Genomic DNA, 24,979 nt, shown 5'->3' on the forward strand with positions numbered 1-24,979 from the left:
ACCCAAAGTCAGTGAAAGTCTTGGGCAAAAGAAGGATGGGTGGTAAATGAAAAAAGACTTCCAGTGTCAAACAAGAAAGGAAAGATTGTATGAACAAGAAGCTTCTAGAAGTACTTGATCCAGAAAAATACAGTGACACAAAAACAGAAAGGGAGATAAAGAAGTATGTTTCTACATATGTTTGATTTGTATTGTGAATATTTTTTAAGAATGGCAGTATAAAATATTTTTTAAAAAATTAAGATACAGAAATGATTCATTTGGAAGAATTCATTGTGGAAATAAAAATAGTGAAAATTTTAATTGACATTAAATAATATAAAGTCAGGTAATAGTACCCAAGATTATTAATGAACTTTAAGTGATGTGAAGATATGAAGATGCAAAATATATTTCTGACCACATACAAATGAAAAAAGTACTAGAAACACAGAGAATAGTTTGAGGAAGTAAGTCTGTGACTATCGGGATCATAATAATGCAGAGATTTCTATGCCAGTAGAGATCAAAATGGTTAAGGGAATGTTTTTTCTGTTGGTAATTTCCAGTTCTGAAAGCTGGATATTAAGAAAGAGTGGACAGAATAGGTGCTGTTGAGTTAATGGATTTGGAAATGGTTAATAATAGTATAGGCAACAAAACATAGGAACAAATAAATCTTGGATAAAATGATGACTGGCTACTGACTTGAGATTAAGAGCTAGAGGTAACAATTTACAGAGTATGGGCATGTGATAGAAATCAATAACTTGATTTTTTTGAGGGGGGCTTCGCAAATAGATGAGGAAAGGTAATAAGATGAACAGATAAGGATCAAGGCAGTTCTACTAAAAATATTTTTTAAAGTAGTGTTAATAACTGCTGGGGTAGGTTCATTTGGTGAATATTGGATGTAGTTTAAAAAAATTAGGAAGTATTTAGCATTTTAATTGTTGGTATTATATTTATCTGGAGTTAAATAATATCTGTGTTTATCCTTTTTACAACAGATGTATATTTAGTCTTACTGAAATTTCAATTTTCATCGAAGATAGGCAATCTGTTCAGTATCTGCCATCTCCAGCCATGTTTAAGGTTTAATTATCTTCCATCTGTTTAAGTTGTTTGGGTGGTCCTTGGAGATAATAAACTATATGCACACAGTTTTTCTCTACGGAATATCCCCCAAAGATGGATGTAAATTGTTTGTCTACAGTGCCTTTTTTGGTTTGGAATATCAAAATGCATTTGAACATGGTATCTAAAAATCTCAATTTTCCATTCAGATACACTATTTTAGATGTAATATGCATCACCAGGGATAGAAAGTTGAAAACCAATTAGTTTTCTCACATTATTTCCTTTAACCATATGTTTGCCATTATAGCATTTTATCATTTTTTGTCTGACAATTTTTTACAGATATTAACCTTTACTTTTTTCCCCTTCACAGTCCCTTCTCTCTAAGGGAAAAGGAAATTTTTGTCTTTGCCTAAATTTTTCAATTCAGATCTAAATATAATTAGATATTAGATAATTAGATAGAAAAAAAAAGTCAGTTCTGCCTGGTTCTGCGCATGCGCAAGATGGCGCAGCGTTGAAGATCCGGCTCCGGCGTTTGTGGGGCCCTCCGAGGATGGCTTTATCCAAACCGCCGGTCTAGCCGCCTGCTGCCCCGACCTGGACTGTCATCAGAGCGGCAGCCGTGGAGAGAGGCTTTTGGTCTCTTTTGAGCCCACGGCTGCTGAGAACGGGGTCGGGTAAGCAGTCGGCGGTTACGGCGCCATGTTTTTCGGGCCTGAGGCGGGACGTTGATTCGGCGTTTCTCGGCCGTTTTCCGGCCGATTTTTAATTTTCAGCTGGCTCCTGCGGTTGGCGCCGGTCTTGGCTGGCTTGGCCTGGCTTTTAATAGCTGGTCTGCCTCCCGTTTTCCACATCTGACCTCTATATTTTCATCTGACTGTTACATCTTATCGGCTTGGTGGCGCTGTGCCGTTCGGGTTCGGACCTTTGTTCCGACCTGGACGATGGCGACAGCGACTGAGAAGTTCCATCTGTTTCCGCCCAAGTCGTCTGTGCCTTTTCCCTGCCGCCAGATTGTGACCATGGCGTCTCTCCTATCCTCCAGCCTCTCGGGGGGGCTCAACCTGTGGGGGGGGGTGGGCCCCTCCGGAGGAGAGGTTGGGCGTCCGGCCTCTGCACCGGGTGAGGATGCACTAGGGGGTGCTGGATTTGAAGGGACCCCTGGATTGTGTGTTCTATCCTGGATTGGAGGTGGTGGTGGTTGGAGGATAGCGGGAAGGCGATGGAGGTGCGATGGATTTGCCTGCCTGGAGACCCTCGTTGGACGGTTAACATCTGCTACGCCTTTTCTGGCCTTATTGGTATCCTTGGCCGGTCGCTGGCCCTTTAGGCCTATTGGAAGATGCAGGAGACTTAACAGCAGCCGATATTGCCTATGACTGGAGTAACCCCCTCTCCACCTTTTCTATCCCAGGATGTTTGGTCTCAGACCTTCGACAGACTACCATCTGGACTGTTTGTGGTTTTACTCTGGGTCTGCCCTTATTGGGATTACCAGCATGCTGGTTTAGTATTATCATCATTTATCATCATTTTAGGCCTATTTCAATCTCTATTTGGATAACATCTTTAATCTTTGCCATCTTTTTTATCCCTCGGAGTTTGGACCCCTTTCGCCGATCTTATCTTCTATTACGACGCGCTATTCTTCTGATGAACTCTTGCAGCTGCGAGGTGCCCCCGCCTCGCAGAAATGGCCCTCCACATTATCGAGGGCCGGCCTCTATGACGGGTTTTGGGACCCACAGAGGTGGCATGCGAAAAAAAAGAACCTGTGGGGTTTTGTAGATAGGTTTTTTAATAAGGGTTTTTTAAAGGGGGGGTAGTGTCAGGTAGGGGGAAGAACCTGTCGGGGTTTTTTAAGGAGGGTGCTAAAGGGGTTTTTAAGGGGAGGAAATTGATAGGTTTGGGTTGGGGGTGGGTGGGAGGATTTAAGGGCGGGTGTTGGGGAAACCCGCCGGGTGGGAGTCCAGTTCCTGCGCATGCTCGTGGCGGGGTTGGTGGGTCCGAGGTCATGGGGGTTGGTGCTCCATTGGTTGAGGGTGGTGACATTTCCACGGTTAGGGGAGGGGCAGATATGGCGGAAGTGGGGCTCACATCGTGTTAGGGGCGCGCCGATGTCTGCAGGCGATCGCGCGCCCGAGCCCTCAAACTTCTCCCGTTCCCGGATGGTCAGGACCCTCAGGGCCCTGGCCTTCGGCTGATGTTGTGCAACGCACGGTCCGTGGCCAATAAGGCCCCCTAATTCACGATCTTATTCAGGGGTGCCGCGGACCTTATGGGCGCATGGAGACCTGGCTGGGCCCAGAAGGGGCGTGCCCTTGTTCAAATGTGCCCGCCGGGTTTCGAGCATTCCATCAGCCGAGGGCCAGGGTAGGGGTGGTGGGGTGGCGGTTGTGATTAGAGAGAGTCTAGAGCCGAGGAGACCACTGTGCCTCAGATTGCCGGGTGTGAATCCTTTTGTGAGATGGGGTCATAGATGTCAGATGGGCTTGCTGGTCGTGTACCTGGCTCCTTGCTGCGTGACAGCTGCCCTGCCTGAGCTCCTGGAGGTGCTTGCTGGGGTGGCAGTTGAGACCCCCAGACTTCTAGTCATGGGGGGCTTTAACTGCCATCTTCCGGCTCGTCATCGACAGCTGCTCGGGAGTTCACGGCTTCCATGACGGCCTTGGACCTGACTCAAGTAGTTGATGGCCCTACTCACATTGGGGGTGGCACTCTGGATCTGATTTTTATCTCTGGTCAGTGGCTGAGAGATCTGGATTTGAAGGAAATAGTTATTGAACCTCTGTCATGGTCAGATCACTCTCTTCTTCGCCTGGACTTTCTGACCGCCACTCAACACCGCAGGGAGACGGAGCCAGTACGCTGGTTCCGTCCCAGGCGCCTGATGGACCCTGAGAGGTTCCGGACGGAGCTTGGGCCATTTCCTGAGGGTCTGGCTCACGACACGGCTGAGGAACTGGTTGCGGCCTGGGAACGGGCCGCGGCGGGGGCCTTAGATCGTGTCGTGCCTTTGCGGCCTCTGACCCGGCGCAGGTCCCAAACGGCTCCTTGGTTCTCCGAGGAGCTGAGGGGGATGAAGCGCCGGAGAAGACGCCTGGAGAGTTCTTGGAGGTCCAGCCGCTCCGAGGCTGATCGGACACTAGTGAAGTCCTATACTAGGACTTACCTAGTGGCACTGAGGGAAGCGAGGCGTTGCTACGCCTCCTCCCTCATTGCGCCGGCAGATAACCGCCCAGCCGCCCTGTTTGGGTGACTCGTTCCCTCCTTCATCAGGGGAGCGGGATGACCCGTTGCAGGACGTGCTGAGGAGTTTAACGGTTATCTATACGATAAAATCGTTCAGCCGGGACGGTTTGGACCAAAATTGCAGTGGCCCAGGGAGGCGTCCGAGGGTGGTCTTGGTGATATTTTATGGGATGAGTTTGACCCTGTGGCTCCGAGGACATGGACAGGTTGTTGGGTAGGTTGAATGCCACCACATGTTTACTGGACCCGTGCCCTCCTGGCTGGTGCTGGCCACCCAGGAGGTGACACGAGGCTGGCTCCAGGCAATTACGAGCGCTTCCTTGGTGGAGGAGTCTTCCGGCCGCCTTGAAAGAGGCGGTGGTGAGACCCTCCTCAAGAAGCCTGCCTTGGACCCAGCTGTTTTAGGTAATTATCGTCGTCTCCAACCCGCTCGCGAAGGTTGTAGAGAGTATGGTGGCATATCAGTTTCCTTACACCTGGATGAAACTGTCTATCTAGACCCGTTCCAGTCCGGTTTCCGGCCCGGTTACAGCACGGAGACGGCTTTGGTCGCGTTGGTGGATGATCTCTGGAGGGCCAGGGATAGGGGTGTTCCTCTGCCCTGGTCCTATTAGACCTCTCAGCGGCTTTTGATACCATCGACCATGGTATCCTGCTGCGCCGGTTGGAGGATTGGGAGTGGGAGGCACCGTTTATCGGTGGTTCTCCTCCTATCTCCGATCGGTCGAGACGGTGTTGACGGGGGCAGAGGTCGGCCCGAGGCGCCTCACTTGTGGGTGCCGCAGGGTCGATTCTCTCGCCTTTGTTCAACATCTATATGAAGCCGCTGGGTGAGATCATCAGTGGCTTCGTGTGAGGTACCAGCTGTACGCTGATGACACCCAGCTGTACTTTTCCACACCGGCCACCCCAATGAAGCTATTGAGGTGCTGTCCCGGTGCCTGGAAGCCGTACGGGTCTGGATGGGGAGAAACAGGCCCAAGCTCAACCCCCCCAAGACAGAGTGGCTGTGGATGCCGGCATCCCGGTACAGTCAGCTGCAACCGCGGCTGACTGTTGGGGGCGAGTCATTGGCCCCGACGGAGAGGGTGCGTAACTTGGGCGTCCTCCTGGATGAACGGCTGTCCTTTGAAGATCATTTGGCGGCCGTCTCCAGGAGAGCTTTTTACCAGGTTCGCCTGGTACGCCAGTTGCGCCCCTTTCTGGACCGGGGTGCCCTATGCACGGTCACTCACGCCTCGTGACGTCTCGCCTGGATTACTGCAATGCTCTCTACATGGGGCTCCCTTGAAGGGCATCCGGAGACTGCAGTTAGTCCAGAATGCGGCTGCGGGTGATAGAAGGAGCCCTCGTGGCTCCCGGGTGACACCTATCCTGCGCAGACTGCACTGGCTACCTGTGGCCTTCGGGTGCGCTTCAAGGTGTTGGTGACCACCTTTAAAGCGCTCCATGGCATAGGGCCGGGCTATTTACGGGACCGCCTTCTGCTACCGAATACCTCTCACCGACCCGTGCGCTCTCACAGAGAGGGACTCCTCAGGGTGCCGTCAGCTAGGCAGTGCCGTCTGGCGACGCCCAGGGGAAGGGCCTTCTCTGTGGGGGCTCCCGCCCTCTGGAACGAGCTCCCCCCAGGACTTCGCCAACTCTCGGACCTTAGAACCTTCCGTCGTGAGCTTAAAACACACTTATTTAGGTGCGCAGGACTGGACTAGGTTTTTTAGATTTTTAAATTTTTGAAATTTTAAATTTTATATTGATTTTAATTGGTTTTGGTAATCAGGCTGGTTAGAATAAGTTTTTTATTAGTGTTTTAATCTGTATTTATATGTTCTTTTTATATGCCTGTTAACCGCCCTGAGTCCCTCGGGAGATAGGGCGGTATACAAATGTGATCAATAAATAAATAAATAAATAAAATATCATTTAATAGGACTTAACTAAACAATTGTAGATGGTAATCAGTAAGTGAAATCTTATTGATTTTATTTATAGTCATCATCTAGCCAACAAACAGTTGCTTTTATCTCTATGAATCTGAGTTCTATTTCAGTTTGGTTTACATGTCATATATAATTCCTCACCATTCAGTCAGAGCTGAAGAAGCTTTTTGGATGAGAAGCGAAACGTCTTCAGAAAAAAAACCAGAAAGTCCAGTTGCCTCTTGGAAAATAGCACCTTTGGGGCAACCATGACCTGGATGACTGAGAATCTCCATAGACATGACTAACTATTTATAGTTGAGTAAAGAACAGTCATATGTGTGAAAGCATGCATTTTTGCCCAATTGGGACTGTATATCCAATTGTCATTATTTGTGCTTGAGCATGATAGGCATACTTTATAGCTCACTACCAATTTTTTAAAATATAGTTTGATTCCAATACTTTGGATGATATTGACCAAGTTTTAATTTTCTCTGAATATAGAAACTATGGAGCTTCAAAATGTTGGTTCACTTTCTCTTTTACAAAGCTTCCTTCTGAAGAGTTTTTAAGGTCTGGAAAATTCACAGGAGCGAAAAGAAAAGAACTTTGCAATTAATAACTATACAACTATACTATGTAATTTTTGTAGTTTCTGGAGAAAAAAGGAATAATTTTAAGAGAGAAAAATATTCATTTTAAAAAACAGGATAGTTAATGAAGTACTTATAGTTTGGTACTGAACAGAATCCACAGAGGAAAAAAGATAAAGGAATGGAAGAAAATCACAGTATTCTTTAAATAAAGGAAGAATCCCACTGAAGCACAACTCTTGAAAAAAAAATTGTGGTAAGCCTCTATTAGAAAAAAAAATCCCAAATATTCATAGAAATCCAAGCATTAAAAATATTAATGAAAATCTAGTTTAAAGAACATCTTTTCAAAAATCTATTCTTAATCGAAGCTTTTCAACATTAGTAGTATGGCAAATAGCCCTGAAGTTAAATTATATCATCTTCAAAGAATACGCAGCAAAATCTAATTGTATTCTTAAAATGTAATTTCTTTTATGTAGATAACTGTTGATTTAATAATGTGCATTTTTCACTTTGGATGATAGGAAATTATATTCTAATAATTTTGTGATTTTTTTTAATTCCACTGCGATATTGTATATTACTTTGCTTGGGATTTTTCTGAACATTTATTAATAACTCTAATTTCATTAATAACTGGACTCATTCTCCCATTAAGAACAAGAGGAGCATATTGATTCAAGGTTAATGCTTGTAGAAAGTTAAGTCCTGAGGGCAAAAGAGACTTCCTGTCTTGATTTGTGCAATGTGTTCCACATAGGGCACCTCTTGAAGAACATTTGAAAACTTCAAGGTGCAGAATGCAGCAGAAAATGTAAATTGCATAAGTTATTCATTCCCCAAGCCCCCTAGTCTGCAGAAACCTGCTTCTGAGTTGCATTAGTAATTTAGGTTATGACGTTTCCTTTCTGCTTTTTTTTCAATGCTTCTGATTGTTTTCATTTTATATTCATTCTGTTTGCCACTCAAACACTTGTTGAAATGGATGGCCATTTAAACTGAATACATACACACACACACACACACACACACACACACACACACACACACAAATGAATGGGACATTATTTTTAAGAATTCCATCTGGGTTTGCAGTGGTATCCAGGAGTTAAGTTCACAATATCTTTAGCTAACAAAATCCAAAGGCTTAGCAACAAATAATAGGGTTTTACACACATTTCAGGACTTTTATAGGATCTCACATATAGCTAAAAATTTGCTAAATATTTGTGATCCTTCATGACAACTATGGCAGAGAGAACTGCAGTTGAAAATTTAAAAAACAGCTTCTTGTAAAACTTTTAAACATACACAAAATACTGTACGTCTGTGTATATAGGAGGGGGGAGAAAAAGAGGGAGCATATTTATAGTATGGAATGAGAGTAGGGGCAGTTAAAAAGAGAAAGGTTTTTTCTTTAGGTGAGGAGGATTGATTTATTGTCTTTGTCTTTGATTTATGGAACCTTTCATTATGATGAAAAAGTGGTGAATAATAACATTTCTTTGTGTCTACAATGAAAAATGGAAGCATGCATCATTTTGTAGTTTGATATGAGTGTGTATAATGGGCATATTAAAGGGGTTGGGTTAAATTGCCTTTTCTCTGCTTGTTTTTTGGTTTATAAAATTCAACCTGGTTTTTTTAAAAGGTAACAAGAACAAAAATAAATGAAGGTTTTATCTTAAAAAAACTTTCTCTGCATCTTGCCGATTTATATTTCTCTTACGAGTAAGACTTTAAGGTTTTTAGATACTATATGGAACATTATAAAGTAGAACATACATATATACTTATCACACTGTACTTGTTGGAATAAGCAAAACTATGCAGACAAAGAAATTAAAGATGAAAGATGAAGATAATTGCATAAAGAAACAGAATTAATGCCAGCAAAATGTATTGTATTTTCCTTTTTCCTTACAAACCATCCTTGTTTTCATTGGGTCCATAAACTGCTTCATATGTTGCCTTTTCTTCTTCAAACTTCTCATCTCTGTCCATCCCACCACAAATTTCTTAACCTTGTTCTTCTCCATTCACTCTCTCTCCCAGCCTATATTTTTCTGGTAGTTTTATCCTTATTTCTTCTCTAGATCGTGGTTTCAACATTTTTCATGCCACAGGATACATTTCATGGGTGGGACATTTGAATTGTTAAACTGGAACTCCCATGACATCACAAGTTGCTGGGACTTGGGAGGGGAAATAGAGTCAATCCACCCTGGTGATATCATAGAGATGGGGTTCTGGCTGTGGATCATTTCCTGTCATTTGCTTTGGCTTGCTGATTTGGCACAGTCGTAGCCTTTTCATGGCACACAAACGTTCTATGGCATAATGGTTGGTAACTGCTCTAGATGGTTAAAGCATCATTATAGCTTTTTTTAATGAAATTCTGCTCTTCAATCCTTCTGTACAGATTTAAACACCAATAAAGAGTATTATCAACAATCGAATATTGCATATCATACAGAGTTAGTTTCTTTTCCTCATACTGAGTGGTGATGATATCTGAATTATAGTTTTACCTCATTCCTGGGATAAGCAGCACTCCTTTATCTTTTGATTTGCTTGCCTCGTTGGTAACGTGTTTTTTTTAAAAAAAATCTAAATTATTGACCTGCACTGCCTTACGTTTGATTCCTTACAGGCCTGAAATCAAGAAATCAGAGAAAATAAGTCTCCCCCATCTGACTGATAATAGACAATATAATAGTTTTGGCCAATCTAGCCTGCATTTAGAAGAAAAAGAAAATCAAACCAACCTTTTCACTTTTTAAAAGGTCATTCTGCAATATACAAAGTTGTAGAATGTTCATTTTATGCAGATAAAATATCAAATATAAAATCAGAATTTTGATATTGTAGAACAATAGGCTGAGCTGAAAAGCCTAGCATTTTATTCATAAAAAGCAATTACTCAGCTTGAAAACTCCAATAACAATTTGCAAGAGATATGACAAACGTTTAAAAGTAGGTACACAAAAATCTTCAGAATGAAGTGACATGGCTCTGTTTTTTTTTAAGAAATTAGTTATAAATATTCTTTATACCACTGAGCAAGAACACTGTACAGTAGTATTATTCATGGAAGGTTGTATGTATGTATGCGTATACATATATAATGTGAGGAACCTGTAGCTAAAATACAAACTAACAACTGCTTGTCTATTTGCAACTTTACCTCTTCAAGAAGTAAGACATTACTAAATGTAGGCATAAAAAGAAAAGCTTATAGATAGATAATTGGTATTCTTTGCCCAAATACTGTAGAGGACTATAATAATGCCTCCTCTGCTCAGTATTATAAAACTGATTTTGAAATCTGGTAAATATCCTGCTGACTGGACATTCTCTCATTTGATTTCCTTGTTAAATTTTGACACAGAAATATAGACAGTAACATTGGCTCATATATTAAAAACTATTATTCTAGCTCTAAACCTAGATTTTAAGTTTTAGTTATCTATATTACGACTATCATTTCATAATGGGATGTTTTCTGATTTTTAGCTTTTGTAAATCACATGTTTTTAGTTTACTTTCTCTTTGGAAGACAAGTGCTCAGGTCAAAAAACCATTCTGGAGACAATTAAAATGTTATATGATCCAGTAGATATAATGAGTTGGAATTTGCCATATGAAAAGAATCATTAGCTAAGAGGAATCTTAACTGTTAAGACTAATACATGAAAATATTTTTGGCATGTTTACTGTTACCCCAGAAAACTTTTAAAATTGAGTGAATGGCAATGTTTTTAATGTTCTAAATATAAATCAGTGAACCAATATGACATTACACAGATCAGGAGATACAATGATGTGAATATATTTTTAAATATACATGAAACTTGGAAATTATCAATATATAAATAATTGATGGATTTATTAAATAATGGGGGTAACAAAATATAATAGTCCTTAATTATCATAATACTGGGTTTGCAGTCTTGAATTATCTATAAAGATTTGCTGTAGTTTTATGAATTGGCTCTCGATGTAGTATAAGATTGAACACTGTTATTTTATATGGTCATAATGGTCAAGGATTTATGATATGTTCAGAAATTAGAAGGAATGATTTCCTATATATAATATATGCTTTTATTGTTTTCTTTTTTTCTTCTGTCTTCATGTTTTATCAATTTTCTCTCTCCCTTTTTTCTTTATTAAAACATTAAAGAAAAGATTGCTTCTCTAATATTATGTAATTGTTTTCTTTCTTTAATATTGTAAGTTTTGACTCATTTTTATTAAGGTTTTCCCTGAAATGTTTGTTGTGTTGCTGTTGCTGCCACAGTACTAAAAAAATGGTTTTTGTCAAGTGCTGATATCATCCTCCTTACTAGATGGGATGGGGGTGTGGGTTGGAAAGGAGGAGATATTTCTCAAATGGCTGGAATATTTATTTATGCACTTACTACAAGCCTGTTTTTTTCATTCTCTTGGTACTTCAGTCTCTCAGTACAGAAATAAACTAAACTGATCCTTGCAGCATTAGTAAAGATCAGTGCTATGTTGCATATTTCATTCTGTTGATTTTTGTTTTGTTTTGTTCTTACTTACAGGTATATCAGAATAGTTGGAACACACAACACAGTAAACAAAGTTTTCCATATTGTGGCTTTTGAATGCATGTTCACCAACAAAACCTTCACTCTTGACAGAGGACTAATAGGTAAGTGATATGAATGGGAATTATATTACCAATGATGCACTTTATCATTTGTTTAAAAAATATATCCAAATCAAATTAACCTTTATTATTCCTTGTAACTCACCCTCCTTATGGTGGTCTTTGACCTTTATTATAGTCAAAGGCGAGCATAAGAAGGGTGAAGTATAAGGAATTTAAAAACATATAAAATATATGCAAATAAATGCAAAAATGAAATTACTTAAGCTAAAAAAAATATTTAAAAAAACCTTTTAAAAATCTAACAGAACAGATAAAAGCAATGAATAGACATAAAATATGACAAATTAAATCTCATCTAGTACAAATAATACAATAAACCTAATACAAAGCATTATAATAATGGTCTAGATCAGCGGACTCAGGGGTGAAATGCTCCCAGTTCGGACCGGATCACGCGATCCGGTAGCGAAGGTGGCGGGTGGTTTGGAAAACCGGTAGCAAAAATCCCTCCCACCCCCACCCCAGCTGAGCTACGTGATCATCAGAGGTTTTTTTTTTTTACTTTTAAAAGCATTTTTTCTTTGGCTGAAGAGGTTGTAAAAAAATGTTTTAAAAAGGTTCTGGTGATCAGGCAACTCAGCTGGGATCATCAGAACCCTTTAAAAGCATTTTTTACAACCTCTTCGGCTGAAGAAGTTGTAGAAAAAATGTTTTTAAAAGGTTCTGGCGATCAGGCAACTCAGCTGGGATCGCCAAAAAAAAGCTTTTTTCCCTCTGGCGATCCCAACTGAGTTGCCTGATCATCATAGGCTTTTAAAAGCATTTTTTAACAACCTCTTGGGCCGAAGAGGTTGTAGAAAAAATGTTTTTAAAAATAAAAATAAAAAAGTTAGCCATGCCCACCCAGTCACATTAACCCACACCACCACCAAGCATGCCCACAGAACTGGTGGTAACAAATTTTACATTTCATCCCTGAGCAGACCCCAATCTTTTAGGCACCAGGGACCAGAATTTTTTCCCCCATGGACTGGGAGGCATGGTTTCACATGCTACCTAGATCCTGCACATGGGCAGATGAAGCTTTGCTAGCTTGCTCGGCCAAGTTCCTTTTGGTCTGTGGCCCAGGGATTGGGAATCCCTGGTCTACATGGTTTTAAAACTGCTTTGTCATCTTCTGACATATTTTGAGTGCTGCTATAGAGAATTGGCAACGTATATTGTAGCAGAATTAATAAAGTAGCAGGGAAGAGTAGAATTTTCCTGTGAGCCTTGAGTATTTGTGAAATAATGATGAAATGAGGTTAAAAGTATAGAGTCTGTGTGACAGTCTCTCATATAAATGCCAAATATTAGCTGCAAATCTCACAATAAAAATTAATAATTTAATTAATATTATCCTTAATGGTATCACATTAGGTAGCAAATCTTGCGTGAATTCAAAGAGCTGTTCATAGAGATCAATTGTTAACCAGTAACTGGTTTGCAATTGCAATGAATATTTGGCATAAAACTGAAAAAGAGAGACTTTATCAATGCTAGAAACCTGGAAGAATGTGCAACACTGGCAAAACTAATCGTATTTTCATTATCAATCAGAAATTTACTTTTGTACTAATGTTTTTCCTTTTATTGTACTGGAGGATGTTTTTTTCTTCTAAAGAAACTTGGATGTTGTCTGCTATAATGCCTGTGAGTATTTAAACATTGTCAATGAAGATTCTCAGTCATCCAGCTAGGGTTGTCTGGAAATTGAGTCATGGCAACTGGACTTAATGGTTCAAAATGTTTTGCTGCTTATCCAAATCACTTCTTCAGGCTGAACAAATTGGTTTGGAGGATTCCATATATGTCCTCCAAGGTGGTTTCATTTCTGACCTAATCTGAATAGGCTTGTTAGGTGAGTAGGCAGAGAGTTGTTGAAATGTAAATGTTCCAAATCCTAAATCCTTTCCTGTAAGTGGGTTGTTAAGTGTGGCCTTCCTGGTGAACTTGTGAAATGGTCTTAATCTTCCTGAAGACTGATAAAAGAACAGCATGAACAAGGGGGGACCATGGCCTCTACCTCTATTGAGGGAAGGATTTTCCAGTTTGGCATAAATAGATTCCTTCACTCCTCTTTCAAACGGTCCATTTTCCCTGTTCTAAATTTAGGAATTGGAACATTTACATCCCAACAACTCTCTGCCTACTTACCTAAGAAGACTATTCAGATTAGGTGAGAAATGAAACCACTCTGAAAGAGTAGTAGGAATATATATGGAGTCCCCCTGCTAGATTGCTCTGAAGAAGCTACTTGGATAAGCAGCAACATGTTTTGAAATAACAAGAATATATTAAAACGTTGTATATAAGTATGTTATTGGCCTATAGCAGTGGTAGTCAACCTGGTCCTACTGCCCACTAGTGGGCATTCCAGCTTTCATGGTGGAGGTTTTGTCTGATACTGAAGCACTTTCCTTTTTTTTTAATTGAATTGACTTTTTAAAAAATTTTCATAGCATTATTTAAAAACATTTTCATTAGGTTTTCATAAAATTCCTCGTGACAATTTAAATTTCTGAAAATATACTATTTGTATCATCCGTGCATAAGTTTAGTTCACGTTACGTAAGTGAAACTAAATGGCGCTATAGTGCAATTGCAAACAAAAGAGCCTCATCCCAGAATAGCTCGTGCATCTCCCCCCACACCACCCAGCTGTAACAGACAAGCAGCGCCCCCCCAAACCTACTTTATAAATCACCATTACTGTGGAACCAGTGGGCGGTTAGAAAATTTTACTACTAACGGAGATACAAAAGTGGGCAATAGGTATAAAAAGGTACCCCTGGCCTATAGTTTCCTAGTGTTGTCCCTTTGCTAGCTTTTTTAAAAATCAGATATATTTTGTCAATTATTAACCAATTGCTGGTGCCTGCTTTATGCAATACTTCATTAAGCTTTTAGCTATCATTGGATGTACAGTAGTGGCCAAAATTGTGGAAACCTTTTGGGAAAAATGTATTTTTGAGGTTTGATGGCTAATAACACCACTTTTTTGGGGGAGTTTCAAAATAATCATATTCCACTGGTGGAATGGCCTGGGAATAGCTCAGACCTTAACCCAACTGAAAATCTATGGAGCCGACTAAAGAAACTTGTTAGACAGAAGTGACCCAACAATAAAACGCAGTTAATAGAAGCAATCATTCAATCTTGGTTTCACATTATAACAGCTGCAGAACTAAAAGACTTGGTTCAATCCATGGGAAGACAACTGTAAGGCCGTAATTCATGCTAAAGATTACCCTACCACAATTTTTTTTACTGAGAATTATTACGGACTGTACAGTAATTGAGACTAAGCTGATTCTAATTTTTTTTATATATAAAAAAGTTTTATTTTTACATTCATATCCAACAACTCATCTAATGTACAGTCATATACAATTAGTCGGGCTTGCCCAGTCACCACCCCTCCTTTTAACTATCTTCCCTCTTCTACCTTCTACTTTCCAGACCTTCCTCCCCTTCTCTTATCTACATCCTCTCCTCCCTCCGCCCTACACCTTCCTTCTCCCTCTTCTACCCCTCTTCCTTCCTCTTCTCCCTCTTCTCCCCCTCTTCTCCTCTTTCCTACCTCCTACTCTCTCCTCCTTTCTCCCTCCCCACCATTCTAAAATGGTAGCTGGGCAGACCCGACCCTACATTAATTATATTTATATATCTTCAATAATCCCTGTACATTAACCATCACTCCATCCTCTACCCTCATCCCCCCCAGTTCCCCTTCCCCTTACCCCCCCCCAAGCTGATTCTAAATTTAATAACATTAAAGACATTACACAAGAAAAATATCTAACTGAATGGAAAAAATGGATTGAATATACGCAAAATAGATATCAGATTAAGAGATATCAGATTGCCTTTGAATGATTAGGATGTATTTATCTCTGATTTGTATGGAGGAAATTAGGATTTGAGAAGAAGGGGAGGACTATAATTTGTGTTAAGGAAAATTTAGCGTATGTTTGTTGAACTATACCTTGTGTTTGCTCTGGGAAGTCGGTGGGGGGAGGAAGGAGTGTGGTTTTGGAGGGAGGGGATGGAGGGGGGGAAAGGGGGGTAAATTTTTTTAAAAAACTTTTTCAATAAAAAAAAAAGATTACCCAACTAAGTATTAACTGAGGTGATAATTTTTGTATATCTCGTTTTTTTCTATGTGTTTTACTGTTCTTCTTTATACTGTAACTGCTATTCTAATAGAAAATCCTTCATAAAAGTTATTGCATTGCATTCTTAATTAAATTATCTTTCCATTGATACATAACCTTATGATACGACTCCAAAAAAAAGTGGTGTTATTAGCTAGGTTTAGAAAATACACTTTTCCCAAAAGGTTTCCACAATTTTGGCCACTACTGTAACTAGTTAGAGTTTTGAGCCTAAAGCCATGCAATCAATCATTTCCAAGAGATACCCAGTTTTTAATCCCTTTGACTTGATTTTAACCCTTTCTGCTATTATTATTACGTCTTTGCTACATTATTTGCTATTTGATTTTTGCTACATTCATCTTCATGCAGCATTTTTGTTATAGTCATATTGAGTTTCCCATCAATATTTACAAACTGAATTGTTTCCTTTTTGTTTGGTTTTCCATTTTCAACATTTCTATTGCCATTTGTATAGAATTTATATAGAATATAGAATTGCCACTGGTCTATTTATTGTTGTTGTTGGTATTCTACTATCTGGGTTTATTACGATTTGATTGTGGTTGTAGCATTTTATGTACCATCCAAAGTGACTGCTGTGAGATGGACAGCTATGTAAATTGCTTAAAAGAACAAATGAATAAGATTATTTGCTCAGAGAAGATCTAAAGTTCAAAAAATGTACAGGTTTATTTTTTTGTATACAAAGATAATAAAAGTTATAGAAAAACATTATTTTATCCAGAAAAGAAAATTACTTTCTTAATATATTTATGTTTTGTATTCTGAATATCTATGACATGCTGAAGAATAACAACATTTACCAGATACATAGGCATGAAGAAGTGCTAGGAAAATATCTGAACTGACTAGCTAGGTACCTAGGGGTTTCTGATGAAAACAGAATACAAAACAAAAGGTGGGGAGGAAAAAGGAATACGTTACATCTCTCCATTTCAGAAAACAACAAATTGAACAAATAAAAAAAACAAAGGAATCTGGGCATGGAAATTGGATTTAGATTCCAGACTATAGCAGAGATAAAGTTTTTGATTAAAAAACAACAGCAACCCTCAACAGCAGTTATATTGTACAACAGTATAACTGTAATAATACAGTTTCTTGTATAAGACCAATGGTAAGAAAGACAAAGAAATAATACTAAGCAGTGCTTCATCTTAGATCCAAAACTAAATTTTTGAGGGAAGCTATGCATCCCCCCCAAAACAACAACAACGACAACAACACAGTTGCAGACACGGGCTACGTTCACATCTTGACTGGTGAAATAGCTTTGGACAATTTTACCCAAAGCACTGCACAAACCTGCAAGGAAGGAGAAAAGTTGCATGCTTATAATATATGAAGCAATGTATAGACAACTATAAATGTATATAGTAGGAGCAAGGATGTTTTACAATAAAAAAGCTATGGAGCGGAATACTGTAGTGAATGATGTTGGTGTAAACAAATCCTCATCTTAAAAAACATATATACATATTTTATTTGGCTAATAATTTTTTACTATTTCTGTACTCTATATAGCAATGTTTACTTTCAAAATGCTGGAAATCTCTGGTGCGGTCGTTTCCTGTAGTCATAGCACAATAAAACATGTGTGGCCTACAGATAGTGGTTAGAAACTTCCCCACAAATTGGCAAATAATTTCATTCTATTTTGTTTAAACTCTACACTCAGTTTGCTTTAGGAAAAAAATAGGAACTTGTTAACTTTAAATAATTGAATAACTCTTTATCACGTAAAATATTTGATACAGTGTTAAAAATACCGTTTATCATTTGTTAGATATTGTTTAGTTAGTTTAGAAGGCAAACTTTAGTTTATATGATTACAAGCACAACTGAAAAAAATCTATCTTTTCAGGTGCCCAAATTATAACCTCTTCTTTATGCTAGTTCCATAATACTTTGAGAGACGGAAGAATGAATAATGGTTGCTGACCAAACAGTGGATATAAAAAATGGAATGTCCTTGGACATCCTCTAGAGAAAGTTTTCTAGCACTTATGAATCACTAAGGCTTCATTTGCGTAACTTTTTGTGCCTGGGAGAAATGGTTTAAAATGTTGGGAAAAGGAGAAAATGAATAAATGCTGGTTTCTCTCTTGTTCAGTTGTGGTTATTATAGAAATAATTTAAATGTCCAACGAAAGGAAAAAGTCAAATCAATTTCTTAGTAGCATTACCTTGGTGGTATAAAACTTGGCTTTATCTTTCACTTAGTGAGACATTCTTTGAGCAATTTAATATCTTCTCTATATGAAACTGTTGCCATTCAGTTCTGTTTTCTCCTTTTAAAGGTCTCTCCAGTCCGTGATTGCATTTTTTTTTCTTACATAAGAGATTGGTGCAGTGAGTTTGTTACTGACACATTCTGTTGCATCCAGATACAGTAATCTTTTCCAAATTCTGGATTACACAGTCTTCTTCCATGTTTGCTGTCAAAGAGCTGATAATACTTAAATAGCATCTCCTACAACTTTTTTTTTTTTTTGCATTTATATCCCGCCCTTCTCCGAAGACTCAGGGCGGCTTACACTATGTCAAGCAATAATGGTGGATGTTTTTAATGGTGGATGTTTCATCTGTGTCTGATACTTTCACATTTGATTTATTTGCTGATTTATTACCTCTTGTACTTCTACTTTTCAGTGTTTCTCTACATGTATAATCCTATTTGTAAAGGGATTATATGTAGTCTTTCCTTCTGTCTTGAACTTCATTTGCCACTGTTTTCTTCCATAATTATTCTTGAATATCCCTGCCTTAGCTGTAAGTTTTCCCATGATTCTTCTAATCCAGGGGTTCCCAACCTTTTCTATACCCTGCACCCCTAGAACGCTTCTGATATATTCGCATCCATTACAAAAGTAAATAATTATATGCATATAATTATGCATATACACTATAATTTTGAAACTTCTAAACCCAAGTTTTCGGGAGGCCTGTAATATTGTCTCGCATGCCTGGTTGGAAACCCCTGCTCTAATCTAAGTCCAAGATGTGACTTCAGCAATCCAAATTAGACTTTGCCTGACTCAAAGAATGCCAGAAAGCAGATCCTTTATATAGGCCATGGGGTGTGGTTCCATGACTCAGCACTTATCCAGGCCTTCCCTTCCCTTCCTTTTGCTGACGTTGCCTCTCCATTCTCCAGAAGCATGGATCTCTCCACCCTCCAGCTGCCGGCAATTCCAGCTCGTGACTGGCTTCCTGCTCCTCATGTTCACATGCTGTGGGGGAGGGGTTTATTTGCTCAGTTTGTCTGGGCATGGTGCCAGGACTGGGCTGGAGGCATGCCAGGCCGTTCGTCTTCATTATCCGTCTCTGGCTGAGATAACAGGAGATGAGAGGGGCCCGGCTGCGGAGAGGGGGGCGGGCGAGGCACAACATGACCATAGGGATGCTGCAAAGGTCATAACTGTGAAAAACAGTCATAAGTCGCTTTTTTCAGTTCATTGTAACTTTGAATGGTCAATAAATGAACTGTTGTAACTGAAAGACTACTTGTACTTTACTACTACACCTACTCTTTTTAAACTTTAATCCATGTATTTAATCCTAAGAGCCTAAAATCTCTTCATGCACTTGAAAATAGTAAGTGGATTGCACTTCTCCTTTTGTTTTGTATTATGCAATCTGTTTGATTCCAATCATACTGATTTCATGTGTAGAATCTGCATTGATGTTGCATGACATATGTATTATTGGCTATGAAACCATCTTAGTAAAATTCAGTTAACCTATCCTATATTGTTGCATTTACCAAATCATTTTTTCCTATGCTTCTAAAATCCTCCACTTTACTTAACAACTAAATTGAGCTCAGAAGAGGGAAGCTTTAGCAGCAGTCTGAATTGGTGTGCCATATCAGCTTTCTTTTCCATTATCTTGTATTAGATAGTCAATCCCATGTTAGCTCATGTTAGAATGCTGTATCAATTTAATAATGATGTCTTCTCCATTGTAACGATTTCATTATCTCGGTGATTAGTGGTCTTCTTCTGTCAGTTCTTAAGAGTGATTATCTCTACTTTTTTCCATTTATTCTTCTATCCAATTACAACCACTAGTATTGAATTGCCTCTGACTTAGCAGTTATCAATATTTCTTCAATTTCCGATTTCTGCAAATTCCATATAAAAGAATGTGCTAAAGGTTAATACAGTAATTATTTTTAGTCTTTAATTATATAACAAAAGAATGTCAATTGTTTTGTCATATACAGAAATAAACCTAAAATAGAAATTGTGGGTTAACAGCTTAGACTTTTATCATCATAAAATTGTCAGACATTGTGGGGAAACCCTGTGCTTTTCTGTTCACATGTAAAGCATAGAAGATTCAGAATGTGCGCAGAACAAGAGATAGTATTCGATAGCTCATGGAATTTATGGTTCAGCCATTATCTAAAATGTGTGCTTTGATTAGTATTTTCTTACTGTAATGGAAATAAATATAAGAAATTTTAGTCGAAGAAAATCCAATTAATGCAAAAAATATTTCAGTAAATAATATTTTGACTTTTTAAAAAACGATTGTCAAATTAGAAAAGAACAAAAGATATATGTGTGATTTTTTTCCCTTTTGCTAATTTCTCATTAGGTATTACTGAAGATATATATGTATATTTATATGTGTGTGTGTATATAATATATATACATATTTATTTATATTTTAGTTATAATATATTTACACATACACACACCCATACATACATACATACATATAATGTGTGTGTGTGTGTGTATATTGTTGTTGTTAGTTGCGAAGTCATGTCCGACCCATCGCGACCGCATGGACAACATTCCCCCAGGCCTTCTTATCCTCTACCATCTTCTGGAGTCCATTTAAGCCAGTGCTTCTCAAATAGTGGGGCGCGCCCCCCAGGGGGGGCGCGAGGCTCCGTAAAGGGGGGCGCGTTTGACCTCAGCAAACACTGTCATAACAAGCTAAGCCCCGTGTTTATGTCTATTTACAGTCGCGCGGGGGGGTGCGAAAAATGTTTTCTTCTTCCTAGGGGGGCATGACAGAAAATAATTGAGAAGCACTGATTTAAGCTCATGTCTACTGCTTCAGTGACTCCATTCAGCCACCTCATTCTCTGTCGTCCCGTTCTTCTTTTGCCCTCAATCTTTTCCAGCATTAGGCTCTTCTCCAGCGAGTACTTCCTTCTCATTAGGTGGCCAAAGTATTTCAATTTCATTTTCAGGATCTGGCCTTCTAAAGAGCAGTTAGGGTTGATCTCCTCTAGGACTAACTTGTTTGATTGCCTTGCAAGGGACTCACAGAAGTCTTCTCCAGCACCAGAGTTCAAAGGTCTCAATTCTTTGGCGCTTAGCCTTTCTTAGCCTTTCTTAGCCTTTCTTTCACAGCCATACATTGCAATTGGGAAAACCATAGCCTTGACTATACGCACTTTTGTTGGCAGGTGATGCCTCTGCTTTTTAGTACGCTGTCTAGATTTGCCATAGCTTTCTTCCCCAGGAGCAAGCATCTTTTAATTTCTTGGCTGCAGTCCCCATCTGCGGTGATCTTGGAGCCCAGGAAAATAAAATCTGTCACTACCTCCATTTCTTCCCCATTTATTTGTCAGGAATTGAGAGAGCCGGATGCCATGATTAGTTTTCTTAATGTTGAGTTTCAAGCCAACTTTTACACTCTCCTCCTTCACCTGCATCAAGAGGCTTTTTAGTTCCTCTTCACTTTCTGCCATTAGAGTGGTATCATCTGCATATCTGAGGTTGTTGATATTTCTCCCGGCAATCTTAATTCCAACTTTTGATTCATCCAGCCCCGCCTTTCTTATGATGTGCTCAGCATATAAGTTAAATAGGCAGGGCGATAGTATACAGCCTTACAGAACTCCTTTCCCAATTTTGAACCAATCAGTGGTTCCGTGTCCAGTTCTTACTGTTGCTTCTTGACCCTCATACAGGTTTCTCAAGAGACAAATAAGAGTCTGGTACTCCCATCTCTTTAAGAACTTGCCACAATTTGTTGTGATCCACAAAATCAAAGGCTTTAGCATAGTCAACGAAGCAGAAGTAGATGTTTTTCTGGAACTCCCTAGCTTTCTCCATGATCCAGCATATGTTGGCAATTTGATCTCTAGTTTCTCTACCTGTTCGAAATCCTGCCTGTACTTGTGGTAGTTCTCGATCCACATACTGCTGGAGCCTAGCTTGTAGGATTTTAAGCATAACCTTACTAGCATGTGAAATGAGTGCAGCGGTGCGATAGTTTGAACATTCTTTGACATTGCCTTTCTTTGGAATTGGAATGTAACTGACCTTTTCCAGTCCTGTGGCCACTGCTGAGTTTTCCAAATTTGCTGACAAATTGAGTGTAGTATTTTACTGCATCGTCTTTTAAGATTTTGAATAGCTCAGCTGGAATATTGTCACCTCCACTAGCTTTGTTGTTGCTCAGATTTCCTAAGGCCCATTTGACTTCACATTCTAGGATGTCTGGCTCAAGGTCAGTGACCACTCTATCGTGGTTATCAGGGATGTTAAGCTCATTCTTGTATAGTTCTTCTGTGTAATTTTGCTACTACTTCTTAATCTCTTCTGCGCCTCTCTCTATATATATTTCTATACACACACACACACACACACACACACACACACAATTTTAAGGTCCTGTCTTGGAAATAACATTATTTTTAAATATTACTGTGTTGGATACGTGTTGCCTGATACGGGCCAGAAAGAATAACATGAAATTTATCTACCTATTTTTATTATTTTAAATTTTTATTTATTTATGTATTCAATTTCTATAACCGCCCAACTCAACAAAGTGACTCTGGGCAACTTACAATTATAAAATTATGAAACAATTTTAAAAACATTAAAACAAACATTTTGTTTCCTTACGTTAATATGGATTGTTTCCCATTCTAGTGGTACATTCAATTTGTGAAGAAATATGTTCTGCCAAAACAATATATAATAAGATATAATTCATATCTTTCCATCTTATAACCTGTTATATATAATATTTAGTTGAAGGACAAAAAAAACCCCTCAGAAGCAAGACAGTATTGTTTCTGGTAGTGCATTTTTATAAACAAAGTGACACAGATTGAAACAGAAATACCATAGGGAAAAGCCAAGGGAACCAAAAAACCTGAAATGCTTCACGGAATGACATCCCTTCCAGATGGTGTTTTTCATACATTTATCAGATGGATATGAAAGACAATAATGAACATTCAAAATGGGGAGTGGCAATCCTCTCTTGGGAACTGAAACAGCAAGATACCTTCTGTGTGCTGAAATTATTTGATTAATCTCTAATATCCTATTGTATAAGCAAGTTTTTCCTTGCCATGTATTAAGAAACATTGTGGACATAAATGGTCGAAAATATCATTTTTAATAAATATAGTTTGTTTTCATATAGACAAAAGACTAATTAAACAACAAAAGCAAGTTTTAGGAACACCTTAGAATCAAAACACCCCTCATCAAGTTTGATTGATTAAATTCATTTATCAGTGAAATCTTCTTAATGTAAAAGTTGTTTGGAGTAGTAGTTAAGATGCCAGTCTAGAGCCCAGGAGACAGGTGCTAGGCCATCTTAGGCATCCCCCAATCACTCTTCGCCAACTGACCTCACAGGGTTGTTGTTGTGAGCAAAATAGGAGAAAATATTGGTACGTTCCTCACTTGGTCTTATATATGCAAATATATAAGACAAAGTGAATAAAAATAAAAATAAAAACTTAAGGTATATAATATCAATTGAAAATGTGAGAAAAATGAGTTAATGGATGATTAGTTATGCTGCATCTTCTGATCTTGAATTGTGTTACTAAAAACTGCACAAATAGGACATATACGTTTTTATCTGTACAATGCATGTTTAGAGTCAATAGAAATGTAATGATACTTTAGATGCTTGGAAAGTAACAGAAGAAGGACTGCTTAACACTCTTACATTGTGGCTATGTCTATTACCTGTCTGGTGTGATCGTTATTTGTCTCTTTATTTCTCTCCTTGATAGCCTATTTAGCCTCATCTACTTCTTCGAAACAATTTTTGATTATGGATTTTAAATGCATAATTCAAATTTGCTAATCACAGTGATTGTTACAATATGTCTAAATGTTTGTTTGCTGAATGTTTTGTTGTATAACTAGTTTGAAGTTAAAAGATTTCTGGCCTTCACTGATACAATTCACTCATTGCTCATTCATTTTTAATCTTGCCTCTGAAATGTATCCATGTTTTCCTGTGTGTTAGCAACGTTTTTATTCTTCCCCAGATAGAGAAACTGATGGAACTGAGTTGCCTGTGCCTTCCTTTGATTTTTTTTTTTTTTGTATTTTAATTTTCAGTTCCCACTGAGAATGTTGCAACAGTTGCAGATTGCGCCAGCGTGATTGAGGGCGTGAGCCGTAGCCGCAATGCTTTGTTGAATGGAGACACAAAGAATTATGACTGGGATTCCGGGTATACATGCCATCAGCTAGGCAGTGGTGCTATTGTTGTACAGCTGGCGCAGCCTTACATGATTGGATCAATTCAGTAAGAAAATTTCCTTTTTCATGTAAAAATAGTTCAGTAATGAGAATGCATGCCTCCTGATAGCTGCTGTGAAAAGTTCATATTTTCATTCACTGATAATGTTCTTAACATACAAAATCAAAGTTGGAAAGCAAACCAGTCTTTATATGCATATAGACACATTTGATATGAAAATAGTGACATAACTTGAGGGCAGTCAATTTATTTTGTGCTGAGAATAGCATCAGAATCAGAATGCCTCCAATTTCTGTTATTTTATATTGCTGTGTGATTTTTACATCTGCATAGCCTTGAGCTGATGAAATATTTATTTATCTCCTCAAATTTATCTATGAGTCAGTGTGAACAAAATGAAAAGTTAATGTGTTAAATGAGAAAAAAACTGTAGAATAAACTTCCTGGATATCTATGAAGCTCAGTATATAATTTCTGACCAACTGCTACCTCCCTTCTAATTGTATTTTTTTCTTTTTTAGTTTTGGTATGGGGGCAGGTTGGAGGAGGATAACACTATTTGTGGAATAAGACCAAAGCCAGATATGTGCATTGCTTAGAAGTCTTTGAGAAGGAAAAGGGAAAGTTTCTTAAAGATGTATGATAAAGATTTGGAGACTACTGCAAAATATTCAATTCTAAAAAAGAATTTAGGATTTATCTCTATGTCTAAATTATTATAATCCTTAAAAAAAACAAAACGGATTTACCGTTTTAGTATTCTTTAGTACCGCAATAGTATTCTTGCGATAG

General features: G+C 38.7%; 1 protein-coding gene across 1 annotated transcript in view; it reads left to right on the plus strand.

Moving 5' to 3' along the window:
• BTBD9 (BTB domain containing 9) overlaps window positions 1–24,979 on the plus strand; it is a 168,057-nt gene that overhangs the window by 81,066 nt on the left and 62,012 nt on the right. The window contains exons 7-8 of the mRNA XM_058168009.1: window positions 11,404–11,513; window positions 24,043–24,232. Of these exons, the coding sequence (XP_058023992.1) occupies window positions 11,404–11,513; window positions 24,043–24,232 (300 nt within the window). The remainder of the gene's footprint in view (window positions 1–11,403; window positions 11,514–24,042; window positions 24,233–24,979) is intronic.

The sequence above is a fragment of the Ahaetulla prasina genome, chromosome 1 (genome assembly GCF_028640845.1).
Source record: "Ahaetulla prasina isolate Xishuangbanna chromosome 1, ASM2864084v1, whole genome shotgun sequence".
Lineage (NCBI taxonomy): Eukaryota > Metazoa > Chordata > Lepidosauria > Squamata > Colubridae > Ahaetulla > Ahaetulla prasina.